The 14,462-nt window shown below is 52.4% G+C and overlaps 1 protein-coding gene across 1 annotated transcript; it reads right to left on the reverse strand.

The window, feature by feature from the left end:
• Positions 1–6,674: 6,674 nt before the first annotated feature.
• Positions 6,675–7,581, reverse strand: LOC140422785 (uncharacterized protein C21orf140 homolog). Its single transcript, XM_072507705.1, has one exon. It carries the CDS (start codon positions 7,534–7,536, stop codon positions 6,715–6,717), a length of 822 nt encoding a protein of 273 aa, XP_072363806.1. The 5' UTR covers positions 7,537–7,581; the 3' UTR covers positions 6,675–6,714.
• Between the last annotated feature and the right edge of the window lie 6,881 nt (positions 7,582–14,462).

The raw sequence follows: 14,462 nt of genomic DNA on the forward strand, positions 1-14,462 counted from the left end.
GATTGAATTTAAGAGCTGTGAGGTGATGATGCAGCTGTACAAAACCTTGGTAAGGCCACATTTGGAGTACTGTGTACAGTTCTGATCGGCTCATTTTAGGAAGGATATGGAAGCATTGGAAAAGGTGCAAAGGAGATTTACCAGGATGTTGCCTGGAATGGAGAGTGTGTCGTACGAGGAAAGGTTGAGGGGACATAAATTTAAGGTGAATGGGGGAAGATATAGGGGGGATGTCAGAGGTAGGTTCTTTACCCAGAGAGTAGTGGGGGCATGGAATGCACTGCCTGTGGAAGTAGTTGAGTCGGAAACATTAGGGACCTTCAAGCAGCTATTGGATAGGTACATGGATTACGGTAGAATGATATAGTGTAGATTATTTTGTTCTTAAGGGCAGCACGGTAGCATTGTGGATAGCACAATTGCTTCACAGCTCCAGGGTCCCAGGTTCGATTCCGGCTTGGGTCACTGTCTGTGCGGAGTCTGCACATCCTTTCGGTGTATGCGTGGGTTTCCTCCGGGTGCTCCGGTTTCCTCCCACAGTCCAAAGATGTGCAGGTTAGGTGGATTGGCCATGATAAATTGCCCTTAGTGTTCAAAATTGCCCTTAGTGTTGGGTGGGGTTACTGGGTTATGGGGATAGAGTGGAGGTGTTGACCTTGGGTAGGATGCTCTTTCCAAGAGCCGGTGCAGACTCGATGGGCCGAATGGCCTCCTTCTGCACTGTAAATTCTATGATAATCTATGATTAATCTAGGACAAAGGTTCGGCACAACATCGTGGGCCGAAGTGCCTGTTCTGTGCTGGATTTTCCTATGTTCTATGTTCTATGATCTGGGTCCCCTGTGGCAGCCGTCTGCCCATGTGATGCTCCCGGGACAGGAGGGGGAAGTCCAAGGTGCTGCAGTATTCCGGCACCTCCTTGCGGGGGTCCCTGACACGGCCCCGTCACTTCCTCTTCCCTCAGGGTGCCCGATGGCCCACGGGCTACTCCATGGGACGGGGGTGCGAGTGGAGCCAACCTCTGAGGCACCCATCACCTGGCACTGCCAGTCCTGGAGGCCTGCTGCCATCTTGACCAGGGTCTGAATGCTCGAGGCCATGGAGCACAGGGAGTGGACCACCTCCCTCAGGGACTGTGCCACATCACCCGGGGACTGTGCCACAACCTTCTGGGTCTTTGCCACATCAGCCAGCACCTGGGCAATGCCGCCGACACTCTCAGCCATGGTCCGCTGTGACTGCGTCACACTCAGGAGCGTCTCTGCAATGTCCAGTTGGCCCTGGTACACACATGTCTGTGAGAGGGTGGCCCTGGCCTGGACTTCGGCCACTGCCTGCACGGATTGCCCAAGGCCTTGGACATGTTGATCCACGACCGAAACCTTCGTCCCCAAGGCCTCCACCATGGACGCCACCCGTGTGGTGTTGGTATGGGTGGCACGCATGGCCGACACCACCTCCAGCTCCTGCTTGTGGTTGGACTCCTCCAACTGCACCCGCAGGTGTTGGATGCTCGCCGACAACCCCTCATGTAGTCCCTGGCTCAGGGACTGCATCTCCACAATCGATGAGACCGTCCATTCCAGAAGCCCAAATCCCGTCTGGACAGCAGCTAGTCCCTGGGGTTGGCCCACCCTTCGATCGCCCGCCCCCTTGGGAGTTCCTCGCTCCACCTGCTCTACCAGAGCATGCGTATGGTGTACACCTGATCGTGTCCCAGGAGCCTCTTCACTAAAGTGCCCAACCAGGGTGAGTGTCTCTTGGATGGTGGAGGTATCGGAGATAGCTGTGATGGGAAATCAGTGTCATTCCCGACTGGAGCTCCGGACTGTCCTGGGATTCGGGTCGAGGACTCCCGTCTGTGTCATTGTCAACCTCGTCGCTGATCAGCACCTGGGGTTCTGGCTATGGATGGGGGCGTGGGCAGGGGACACCAGCAGGATCCACCCCCATCACCAGCAGCTCCTGCAAGACACAAGAAAGGACACTTGATTACATTGTCAGCTGGGGGGGGTGGGCGTGTGTTGGGGAGGGGGGAGTTGGGTGTGTTGGGAAGTGGGGGTGAGGTGTGTTGGGGAGCGAGGGGTGTCGGGGAGGGGGTGAGTTGAGGAGAGGGGTGGGGACTGTAGGGGTGGTGGTGATGTGAGGGTGAAGGTGGTGTAGGGTCGGTAGTTTTCGGGGGGGTTGGGCGGGGTGACACACATGAAAAGGGGAACCGCAACTCAGCGGGGTCTCACTTCCTTGTCGATGCCGACCTCCACCCCAGTGACTGCCCTTTCGCTGGGCCCACCGACCACATCCAGTACCCTCTGTCTTGCTGCGGTAAGAGGCTGCATGTCCGGCAGTCCCAGTGGTTATGAGTGGCCTTCTCCTGCGGGGGTGTTGTACCCTCAATAATGACGCTTAGAGAGTAAACGGTAAAGAAGACTTCAATAAGCTAAGAACTAGCCTGGTGCCGAGTCGGGTGCTTACTGGATGCCGCCCACATAGCGGCACCTTATATATGGCTCCCAGGTGGGCGGAGCCGGAGGCGGAGTCCCCCAGGGTTCCAAGCCCCGGTCTTAAAGGGGACATCAACTTACATGATGATAAGGGTACAGTAATACAATAACCGTTCATCACAGTGGGGAAACAGAAAACGCACAGTTAGACAGTCCAACACATACAGCACAGGGTAGCTGGTGGCTTCAGTGGCCAGGGCACCCGACCATGGCGGCTGGTTACGGATGCCGGCATGTGGTGCAGGGTGGGGATTCGGCTGTCCTCGGGGTTGGGTGAGACAAACAGTATTGCTCACATGATGATGTGAGAAAGAGTCAAATGACTAGGGGTTTAGAAGGAGAAAGCTCTTCTAGGGGGGTAGGGTTAGGGGTATGTGGGACGGGAGTTGGTGCCATGGGCACAGTGCTGCTTTCTCACCCTGGCCACCCTGAGGAGGTCATACAGTTTGTTCCTGCACTGTTGCCGCTCTGGATGGTGTTGCCCACGGCGCTGACCGCCTCTGCCACCAACGTCCAGGCCCGGAGAACGGCGGCGGCTGAAGGAAACAAAACATCTTTGACAATATTGTGGTGGAGCATCAATTTAGATTATAAGCTGACATTTTTGGTGGGGTTTTGAATCCATTACCACTTGGCACAGAGGGCGTGCTGCTAACCAATTGACTCAAGCTGTTGTGGTCCATTTCTAAGTTAAGGTACAGGGTAAAAGGAGAAAGAATCATTGAAGACAACCTGAAGACACAAACGTGACCCTTTCACCAGAGTGGAGTCTGTGAGTGAGGGAGGGTTAGGCATTCAACACTGTTGAGTTTAGTATGATCCTGTTTTGGAGCAGACCGACAAACTGCCCCCAAGTATCCAGGAAGCCTTCCTCTGACCCTCGGGTGGCGTACTTAATCTTCTCCAGGTGGAGAAATTCCGAGAGGTCAGCGAGCCAGTCTGCAGCTGTGGGTGGTGCTGCCAATCGCCAGCCGAGCAGGATTCTCCGACGTGCGATTAGGGAAGCGAAAGCAAGGGTGTTGGCCCCCTTCCCCATGTGTAACTCTGGCTGCTCCGATACCCCGAAGATTGCCACTATTGGGCATGGCTTCACCCTCACCCCCACAATCTTGGACATTGCCTCGGAGAAGGCTGTCCAGAACCCAGCAAGCTTGGGGCAAGCCCAAAACATGTGGGTGTGGTTGGCCGGGCCCCTCTAGCACCGCTCACATTTGTCCACCACCTCCGGGAAGAACCTGCTCATTTGGGTTCTGGTCAGGTGCGCTCTGTGCACCACTTTGAGCTGCATTAGGCTTAGCCTTGCGCAGGAGGAGGTGGAGTTCACCCTGCTCAGTGCTTCGCTCCAGAGACCCCATCCTACATCTTGTCCCCAGTTCGTCCTCCCATTTTTGTCTAATCTCGTCCAGTGGAGTCCGGGCTCTGTCCAGTAGCTGTACGTATATTTTCTCACATAGCCCCCCTTCTCGTTGCTTGTGCCTATCAGGTCCTCTAGTAGTGTGCTTTCTGGGGCCCCAGGGTACCCCACTGTCTCTTTGCGGAGGAAGTGTTTTATTTGGAGGCGTCTCATTCCCTGTCCTTTTGCTAGCCTCCACTTCCTCGTCGGTTCGTCTAGTGTCGCCAGTCTGTGCCCTACGTAGAAGTCCCCAACCGTCCGTCCCCCCCCCCCCCCCCCCCCCACACACACACACACACACACACACACACACACACAAACGTCATGATTAGACTGTCTACGTTTTGGAAAAAGGCCTTGGGGATGAAGATCGGATGGATCTAAACAGGAAGCGGAACCTTGGCAGTACGTTCATCTTGATCGTCTGCACTCTCCCCGCCAGGGAGAGTGGGAGTGAGCCCCACCTTTGAAGGTCTCTTCTTACTTCCTCCTCCAGGCTGGTCAGGTTCCACTTGTGGATCTGTGTCTCTGGCTATCTGGATCCCCAGGTAGCGGAATCTGTTCTGGGCTGTTTTGAACGGGAGCCCCTCCAGCTCTCCCTCCCCCGTTTGGGTTCACTGGGAATGCCTCGCTTTTGCCCAGGTTATGTTTGTAGCCCGAGAAGGTTCCAAACTCTTTCAGTATTTGCAGTATTGCCTTCAGTCCCTCCTGTGGCTTCGAGACATAGAGGAGCAGGTCATCTGCATAGAGTGAGACTCTGTGCTCTCTGTCTCCTCTCCGGATTCCCTTCCAGCCTTTCGCGTCCTGCAGGGCTATCGCCAGGGGTTCGATGGCTAGCGTGAACAAGAGTGGGGACAGGCGGCAGCCCTGTCTTGTTCCTCTCTGCAGCTAGAAGTGTTTAGAGCTGGTGGTGTTAGTTCGGACACTCGCTTTTGGAGCGTTGTACAAGAGCCTCACCCAGGCGGTGAACCCCGCTCCTAGCCCAAACCGTTCCAGTACCTCGAGGAGGTATTTCCATTCGACTCTGTCGAAGGCCTTTTCTGCGTCCAGGGAGACGATCGCTTCTGGTGTTCTCTCCCCAGAGGGGGTCATTATTACGTTCAGCAGCCGCCTGATGTTCGCTGTGAGCTGCCTACCCTTGACAAAGCCAGTTTGGTCCTGTGTGACCACCTCTGGTACACAGCCCTCCAGTCTTTTGGCCAGGACCTTTGCGAGTATTTTCGCATCCATGTTCAGCAGTGAAATGGGCCTGTATGATCCGCATTCCGTCAGGTCTTTATCTTTTTTGGGTATCAGTGAAATTGTGGCCTGCGCTAGCGTTGGGGACAGGGTGCCCTTTGCCAGTGAGTCCGCGAACATGTCCCTTAGGTGTGGGGCCAGGACTGTGCAAATTTTTTGTTGAAGTCCGCCGGGAACCCATCGGGTCCCGGTGCCTTCCCCGCCTGCATGGAGCTGATGCTCTCCATGATTTCTCCCAGGTCTATTGGTGCTTCCAGCTCCGCCCGTCTGTCTTCCCCCACAACTGGTAGATCCAGTCCGTCTAGGAACAGTTTCATCCCCGCGTCCCCATTGGGGGGCTCGGAGGCGTACAGTCCCCGGTAGATCTCAAATGCCCGATTGACCTCCTTTGGTTCTGTTACCAGTCTGCCTCTGCTATCCTTTACCTGCACTATTTCCCTTGTGGCTGCCTGCTTTCTCAGCTGGTGAGCCAATAGGCGGCCAGCCTTGTCTCCGTGTTCGTAGAAGGTCCCCCGTGTCTGGCGAAATTGGTACACTGCTTTCCTAGTGGATAGCAGATTAAAGTCCATTTGCAGCTTTTTCCTCTCCGCCAGCAGCCCTACGGTCGTGGCCTCGGAGTATTTTCTGTCGACTTCCAGGATGGAGTCCACCAGTTGTTGCCTGGCCACCCTCTCTTCCCTATCTCTGCTTGTCTTGTAGGCTATGATCTCTCCTCTAATCACGGCCTTCAGTGCCTCCCAGAACGTGGAGTGTGAGACCTCCCCGTTTTGGTTGTTACTCACGTAATCGCCTATGGCCCGCGATGTTTTCTGACAGAAGGCCTTGTCGGCCAGGAGGTCCGTGTCCAGCCTCCATGTGGGGCGCTGGGCACGGCCTGTCTCCAACCTCACATCCACATAGTGTGGAGCATGGTCAGAGATAACGATCGCAGAGTACTCCATTCCCGTGATCCCTGGAAGCACTGATTTCCCCACTGCAAAGAAGTCGATAGGGGTGTATACCTTATGTACTTGTGAGAAGTATGAAAATTCCTTCTCTCCCGGGTGCAGGAACCTCCATGGGTCCACCACCCCATCTGCTCCATAAATGCTCCTAGTTCCCTAGCCATGCCAGTCTTTTTCCCTGCTCTGGGGTTTGATCGGTCGGTCAGTGGGTCCTGTACACAGTTGAAGTTGCCCCCCATGATCAGTCGGTGTGTATCAAGGTCGGGGATTTCTGCCATGGTCTTCTTTATGAATTCTGTGTCGTCCCAGATTTAAAACAAAATTATGGGGTTGAAAGGGATCAAGTTCTGAATGCAAGATGAGCAGTGGGCTCAGGGAAGAAAGAACATTAATTGGGTACAAAGATCCTGTGCACTGTCGCACCAAAAATAAGTTTTTCAGTTAAGTAGCCCTGACAGGTCCACAGTAATTAATGCTCGCTTGAATTCCACCTTCTGTAGATGGTGAGATGCAATAATATCTTTTAATTATAAAAATGAAAAAGTGCCTTTCAAAAAGTAGTTCCAAAGTGGTTAAAAAATAGCTCCAAATGTTCCATTTATATTTTATTTGCAACTCTCAAATGACAGTGATTTAACTAATTGGTGCTGTAAAGATAACGATTTTCCCACTTCTTGACTCGACTAAAGGATGTTTTCCATTTGTGTGGAGTTACTCCTTCAATGCCATTTTCAATCAGCATCTTTAAATAAATACATTTGTAGTCATGTATTTTTGGAAATGATGTGACAGTAAAATCTTTCCTATTGTTGATTATAGTCCATTTGAGTGAAGACCATGCCGATTCTAAAGGACTAAGGTGAGGGTAACTGGGAGGAAAGTACAAAAGCTCATGGCTGTAATATCTAGCAACATTAGGACAGCAATACATATTAGACGTTTGGGTGGTTGATGAAGATTGTAATAGGGCATTCTGGATGTCCTCTGGTTTCTGTGGTGGCATCTCTGATGGGTCATCAGCAGGATTTTGTTGCTTGAAGCCTGAAGAAGAAACCCAGTCTTTAGGTTTGATCACCACTGCGCATTTTCCGTAGGACTTCCTGAGCACCTGACATAATTCTTTGAAAACCTCTTCTTTAGCACCTACAGCTTTTGGAGATGTCCACAGTTCTTGTGACTGGAAGAAGGCCCTGTATTGCCATGGAACCCATCCTCTGACTCCCCCAGCATGCATCAATGTCAATCCTTCTAATGGGGATTTGGATTTGGCTACACTGTGGGAAATGTCACCTGTTATCAGATTTTCAGAAAGATGAGTTTCACCCAAATAAACAGTGTAAAGTCCAGCATTCTGAAAATTCCTCAATGTCTTCAAGTATTGCAAGCATTGGTGGCTTCTTGAATTACTAATTTCATTTGAGTACTTAGATCTTAGAAGTAATTTGATGAAAATTTGCATGTTGTTCCATGCGGGATCGTTCACCTGACTTTGCTAATTGGAAAAGAAAGCTACCCGAACACAACAGCAGGCGGGGTTCATTATAAATAACCTTACTGTAGACAGGAGGGATCGCTCATGACAACATAATGCATGGGTTGACATTTGCATGACATCGCAATGGATGATAGTGACTGTACATGACCTTGCAATGGGAGCAATAAATAAAAAGATCTGTTACACATTCAGAGGTTGTTTGGTCCACCCCTTGGATACCCATTGCCTGGTGTCTGGGACAAATCACTCGCCCATCGTCTCATCAGAGATGTGCACTGTAAAGAAAGTAAGGAAAGTAGGAAAATGAGAGGAAATAAATAAATAATTGGATTCCATAGTAACTCTACAGTAGCCGGGTTGGTCTTTGTTATGTTCTTCTTTATTCGACGTAAACACACCAATTGCAAGTCGGCGGCAGGGTGGGGGGGGATTTATTAAGACTTGCCGGCTACCTGTTTGTCAGATGAAAAATACTGAATGACAGTTGAAAGTCTGTTGGGGACCAGTTTTTCTGCCTCAAATAAACTTCCAAGCAGCCTTTAAATGGACGTTCAAAGCAACCACCCAAAACGGGCTGGGCGTTGTTTAGATATGCAAACTGTTCTACGTCTGTTATTGGTCTTCACAGTTTTCAAAGATAAATGAGCAGAACATGCACTAGCATATTCGTCTCATTGTCCCAGCATTTAGCAGTGTAATGGTGGTTCAACAGTCCCAAAAATGCTTCCTTAACCCGGAACAGGATTGCCCGAGCCTTCTCCAAAAAGTAATTTTCCCAGGGCCATAAAGGACAGGAGTGCAATTCCGATCTGAACAAAATTCTTCTAACCTACAGCACACTTACTGTTCTATTCCTCGAAGTACTCAGCTTCCCCTTGTGTTATTACTTCAGATGACCTCACAAGGTTTTTTAAACTTTGGGCAGATTTTGTGGTCAGCAGTGAATCAAGGGTGCTCCCCATTGATCTGTGACAAATATCTTATTCAGGGTTTATGTTAATATTTTAGACATAGGACACGATTCAACCACCGCGTTGTACCCAGCGCGGATCTGGGCGCACTGGGTAAATAGTGGAGGGGGGGGAGAGATCCCTCAGGGGATTGGGGTTGGTAGGGGTGCTGAAGCATTCCAGATTGGGGGTTGCCCCCGGGCTGGGGAGGGTGGGGGGGCTTTGTGTCTGTGAGGCCTTCAAGCCATCTGTTTTCGAGACCCATAACGGGCAAGCCTGCAGCCTGTCTGGTCCCCCCCCCAACCCCCTCCAAACACTTACAAGACAGAGCCTTGCTGGACTTCCGGTGGCCATGGAGTCAGTGGTCAAACATTTGGTGGCTCCTACTCGTGGCATTTTTTTTCGGACCTTTTTCCCGGCTTACAAGTGGATGTGAGGAGGCAAAAAGGTGCAGGAGAATGAGAGGAAAATATTTACCCTCTGGTGTATGAGGCTGAGGGCCAGGATCGGTTGAAAGAGAGGGGACCAGACGTTTAGAGCCTGTGATGCACGTGGAGATGGCGGAGGGGCAGGGAGCGACCCTGCCGGCTCAGTGGTCAATGGAGCAGCTGGTGAGATTCTTGAATGAGAAGTTCACCCAGCAACGGAAGGAGAGTTTGGAGGATCTGGCCAGGGTATGGATTCGATCAAGGTGGTGGTCGACCACGTGGAAACGAGGCTGGCGGCCCAGGGTCAGGCGATCCAGTAGATGGAGGAGGTGGTGCGGGAGCACAAGGAGCAGTTCGCCTCGATGGCAACGGAGATGGGGCTGATGCGTGATCAGCAGAAGCGACTCCAGGAGAAGGTCGAGGCCCTAGAGAACCGGTTATGCAAGCAGAATATTAGGATCGTTGGCCTGCCGGAGGGGAGTGAAGGAGCTGATACTGGCGTATATGTGGGGAGGATGCTGGAGAAGCTGCTTGGAGAGGATATGTTTGCACAGCCGTTGGAGGTAGATTGAGCGCAAAGGGCACTGGTGATGAAGTCCCAGGGTAGAGAGCCGCCGAGGGCTATGGTGGTGCAGCTACACCGGTTCCTGGACAAGGAGCAGATTATGAGGTGGGCCAGGCAGACGAGATGCTGCACCTGGGAGGGCAGTGAAATTCGCATGTACCAGGACCTGAATGCAGAGTTGGCCAAGAGGAGGGCGAGTTTTAACAAGGTCAAGGCAGGCCTCTACAAGAAGGGGGTTCGGTTCGGACTGTTATATCCGGCACGTCTGTGGGTGACCTACGAAGGCCTGGAATTGTACTTTGGATTGGCGGAGGAGGCTGTCGAATTTGACAGAGACAATGGATTGGCAGGAGAAGGTGGACCTTGAACTTGTTGTGGAGATGTTATTAAGATGTTGCTGTCAAATTATGTTCGAGGCCAAAAATCTTTTTCTTTGTCGGCTTCAGGTTTGTTTTTTGTTCTTTGTTAGGGGATGGGGAGCTGGTTTCTTTGTTTGGGTTTGGGGAGGGGAATGTTTTTGGTGTTTGCACTAATGTTCGAGCGGGAGGGGAATCAGCTAGGCGTCATGTGTGGGAACCGCCAGACTAGCTGGGTGGGCTAGTTCACAGAAGCGCAATGGGGGGTGAGTGGAAGGTCAGTGGGGGGCTGGGGCAGGGGCTTTTGCTGGGGGGCATTGGGGGGAAGGTACTGCTGACTGAGATAGGGCTTGTAAAATGTAAGTGGAGGAGGATCAATGACGGTGGGCACCCAAGGGTGGACCTGGGGAGATGCGGGGCATGGGCTGGGGGCTGACCCAAGAGGGGCTATGGTTGATCGGCGGGGGGTGGGCAAGGTGCCCCCCGACCTGGCTGGTCACGTGGAACGTGCAAAGATTGAATGGGCCACTTGAGAGGGCCCGTGTGTTCGCACATTGTTATAACCGGCCTACTTACCATTGGCTGGGGACTAATGACAATCCCACAATCCTGTGGGAGTATGAGCTTCCCCAATGAGGGGGGCGGAGAAACCATTAGTAAACTCCTAGTATAAATAAAGCTGGCCAGTTTAGGAACCAGCAGGAAGGAGTGTGCAGCAAGGGAAGTTGCTGCTGCTGTTATATATATATGTTATTGTAAATAAATGTTATTACTTTGTATCCTTAAAACTCGTGCTGGATTCTTCGTGGCCCGCACAAAATTGGCGACGAAGGTTAAAGTGAATAGCTGTCTACACTGCTGAAGCCACCTCCCTGGATTTTTGTTGGATACAGGTTGGAAGTTGTTTTCTATTATACCATGCCTCGGAGGTTTGGATGTTTTTGATGCTGCGCTGGAAAGCTGGAACCAGTACACACAACGGATGCGTTACTATTTCCGGGCAAACAATATCACCGAAAACGAGCGGCAGGTGGTCATATTGCTCACCGCCTGCGGCCCGCATACGTTTGGGGTGATTAGGAGCCTTATGTACCCAGCTGCGCCAGACACCAAAACGTTTGATGAACTTGTGAATGTAGTGGGACAACATTTTAACCCAACCCCGTCCACGATAGTCCAGCATTACTGGTTTAATACCGCTGAGAGGACCCCTGGAGAATCCCTTGACAAATTTCTATCCAGGCTACGCAGGATTGCGGAGTACTGTGACTATGGTGAGACCTTGTCAGAAATGTTACGCGACCGTTTGGTTTGTGGTATTAACAATGCGGCCACCCAGAGAAAGTTGTTAGCTGAGCCAACATTGACTTTTCAACAGGCCATTCAAATAGTATTGTCCCGAGAGAGCGCAGAACGAGGAGTGCAGGAGCTACAGGGAATGGAAGTGCATGCCTTGGGGCGCAACCCCTTCCGTCCGAAAACGTCCCCCCGCACTCCTGCGGTACCTTGGGCGAGGCAACGTCCGTACCGACGCCAGTGGCCGTCGGACATTCGTCCCCGAAGGGAGCCTTCTCCAGAACAAATGGATGAGGAGCCATGTCCGTGTCAGACTTGTAGGCGCCGACCCCGTCGTGGACGGAGGTCCTGGGGGCGCCTGAGGCGCCATCGTTCCGACCGAAACTGGGACCAGCCCAGGGGCCGTAACTGGGACCAGCCCAGGGGCTGTACCTTCCATGTGGATGAACCTGCGGCAACTACTCCTGAGGACGTGGAGACGGAGGATGGCTGCCTGCAGTTGCATTGTGTGGCAGCTCCCCGTGTGGCCCCCATTAAGGTGACAGTATGGGTCAATGGCCACCCGCTTGAGAAGGAGTTAGACACTGGCGCAGCGGTCTCCGTGATCGCCCAGAGGACATTCAACCGCATCAAGCAGGGTATACAGACCCTTACATTAACCGACTCACAAGCCAGGTTGGCCACCTACATGGGGGAACCACTGGACATTGCAGGAACTACAATGACCCCTGTTGTTTATGGACGCCAGGAGGGGCGTTTCCCACTTATCGTGGTGCGCGGCCATGGGCCCAGCCTGTTGGGTCGGGACTGGTTGCGCCATTTGCGGTTGCAATGGCAGCACATCCTCCAAACAGTTTCTGAAGGGTTGACTGAGGTGCTAGGACGATACCCAGATGTATTCCAGCCTGGTTTGGGGAAAATAAAAGGGGCCGTAGCCCGTATCCAAGTCGAACCAGGAGCCACGCCGCGCTATTTCCGGGCGCGCCCGGTGCCTTACGCCTTGCTCGAGAAGATAGAAGGGGAGCTCACTAGTTTGGAGAGTTTGGGTATTATCAGGCCCGTCCGTTTTGCTGACTGGGCAGCACTAATTGTACCTAAATCATAGAATCTACAGTGCAGAAGGAGGCCATTCGGCCCATCGAGTCTGCACCGGCTCTTGGAAAGAGCACCCTACCCAAGGTCAACACCTCCACCCTATCCCATAACCCAGTAACCCCACCCAACACTAAGGGCAATTTTGGACACTAAGGGCAATTTATCATGGCCAATCCACCTAACCTGCACATCTTTGGACTGTGGGAGGAAACCGGAGCACCCGGAGGAAACCCACGTACACACGGGGAGGATGTGCAGACTCCGCACAGACAGTGACCCAAGCCGGAATCGAACCTGGGATCCTGGAGCTGTGAAGCAATTGTGCTATCCACAATGCTACCATGCTGCCCCTAGTAATGAAGCCAGATGCCACAGTTCGTTTGTGTGGCGACTATAAACGTACAGTTAATACAGTTTCCCGACTCGACCGATATCCAATGCCTCGCATAGAGGATCTCTACGCGAATCTTGCAGGTGGACTCTCGTTCACAAAATTAGATATGAGTCATGCCTACCTGCAGTTGGAGCTGGACCCTGCCTCCCGACCATATGTAACGATTAATACACACCGGGGCCTGTATGAATATACACGGTTGCCCTTTGGAGTATCCTCTGCCTGCGCAATTTTTCAACGTGTTATGGAGGGCATTTTGAGAGGTTTACCACGTGTTGCTGTCCACTTAGATGACGTTTTGATTACTGGGACTTCGGAGCAGGAACATTTGGAAAATCTGGAGGCAGTCCTTAGACGCCTTTCGGAGGCTGAAGTCCGTTTACTTCGCACAAAGTGCGTATTTCAGGCAAAGGAAGTAGTCTACCTAGGTTATCGGGTGGACCGCGAAGGTTTGCACCCCGTCGCAGAGAAGGTGCGTGCAATTCAACAGGCCCCCGCCCCGACTGACACTTCGCATCTTCGTTCTTTTCTCGGTCTCGTAAACTATTACGGGAAGTTCCTCCCCAATCTGGCAAATACGCTGGCCCCTTTGCACCTTCTGCTAAAGAAAAATCACACCTGGGTTTGGGGTCAGCCGCAAGAAACCGCTTTCCGGCGGGTAAAGCAACAATTGTCGTTGTCTGGGTTACTAACCCACTATGATCCTGGAAAGCCTTTGCTCGTCACATGTGATGCATCCCCGTATGGTATTGGGGTCATCCTGTCCCACAAGATGGAGAACGGGGCCGAGCGACCGATAGCTTTCGCCTCCAGCACATTGACTGCAGCAGAGAAAAAGTATGCGCAGATCGAGAAGGAGGGCCTGGCAGTGATTTTTGCGGTGAAACGCTTCTACCAGTACGTGTATGGCCGCCATTTCACTATCATGACTGATCATAAGTCTCTGCTGGGACTTTTCAGAGAGGATAAGCCAATACCGCCCATTGCTTCCGCACGGATCCAGCACTGGGCTTTGTTGCTTGTTGCATACGAGTATTCTCTGGAGCACAAACCAGGTACGCGGATAGCAAATGTCAATGCACTGAGCCGATTGCCTTTATCGACCGGCCCCATGTCAACCCCCACGACCGGTGAGGTGGTTGCAACCCTAAATTTTATGGACACCTTGCCTGTCATGGCATCACAGATCCGTGAGTGGACCCAGACGGAGCCAGTCCTGTCAAAGGTTCGGCACATAGTCCTGTATGGTGGGCAGCATAGACAGCTCCCAGGCGAGTTGCGGGCATTTTCCTCCAAGCTGTCAGAATTCAGCGTGGAAGACGGCATCCTCTTGTGGGGGACGCGTGTGATTGTCCCGGAAAAAGGCCAGGAGCTGATACTATCAGACTTGCACAATGGGCATCCAGGCGTGACCAAAATGAAAATGTTGGCCCGGAGTTATGTCTGGTGGCCAGGCCTCGACACCGACATTGAGAAGGTGGCCCAAAACTGCTCCATTTGTCAGGAGCATCAGAAGCTTCCACCAGCCGTGCCCCTACATCACTGGGAATGGCCATTGGGCACGCTTGCATGCAGATTTCGCAGGCCCTTTTCAAGGATCCATGTTCCTTCTATTAATTGACGTCCAGTCTCAATGGCTAGAGGTGCATAAGATGCAGGGGACAACGTCCTGCGCAACAATTGAAAAGATGCGTTTGTCGTTTAGTACGCGTGGCATCCCCGAGGTGCTGGTCATGGATAACGGCACTCCATTCACGAGTGAGGAGTTTGCGAGGTTCACGAAGATGAACGGCATCCGCCATATCC

The sequence above is a fragment of the Scyliorhinus torazame genome, chromosome 5 (genome assembly GCF_047496885.1).
Source record: "Scyliorhinus torazame isolate Kashiwa2021f chromosome 5, sScyTor2.1, whole genome shotgun sequence".
NCBI lineage: Eukaryota > Metazoa > Chordata > Chondrichthyes > Carcharhiniformes > Scyliorhinidae > Scyliorhinus > Scyliorhinus torazame.

What these genes read in the sequence shown, in the direction of transcription:
- LOC140422785 (XM_072507705.1), bottom strand. Translation starts at nt 7,536, where the DNA reads ATGCAAATTTTCATCAAATTACTTCTAAGATCTAAGTACTCAAATGAA.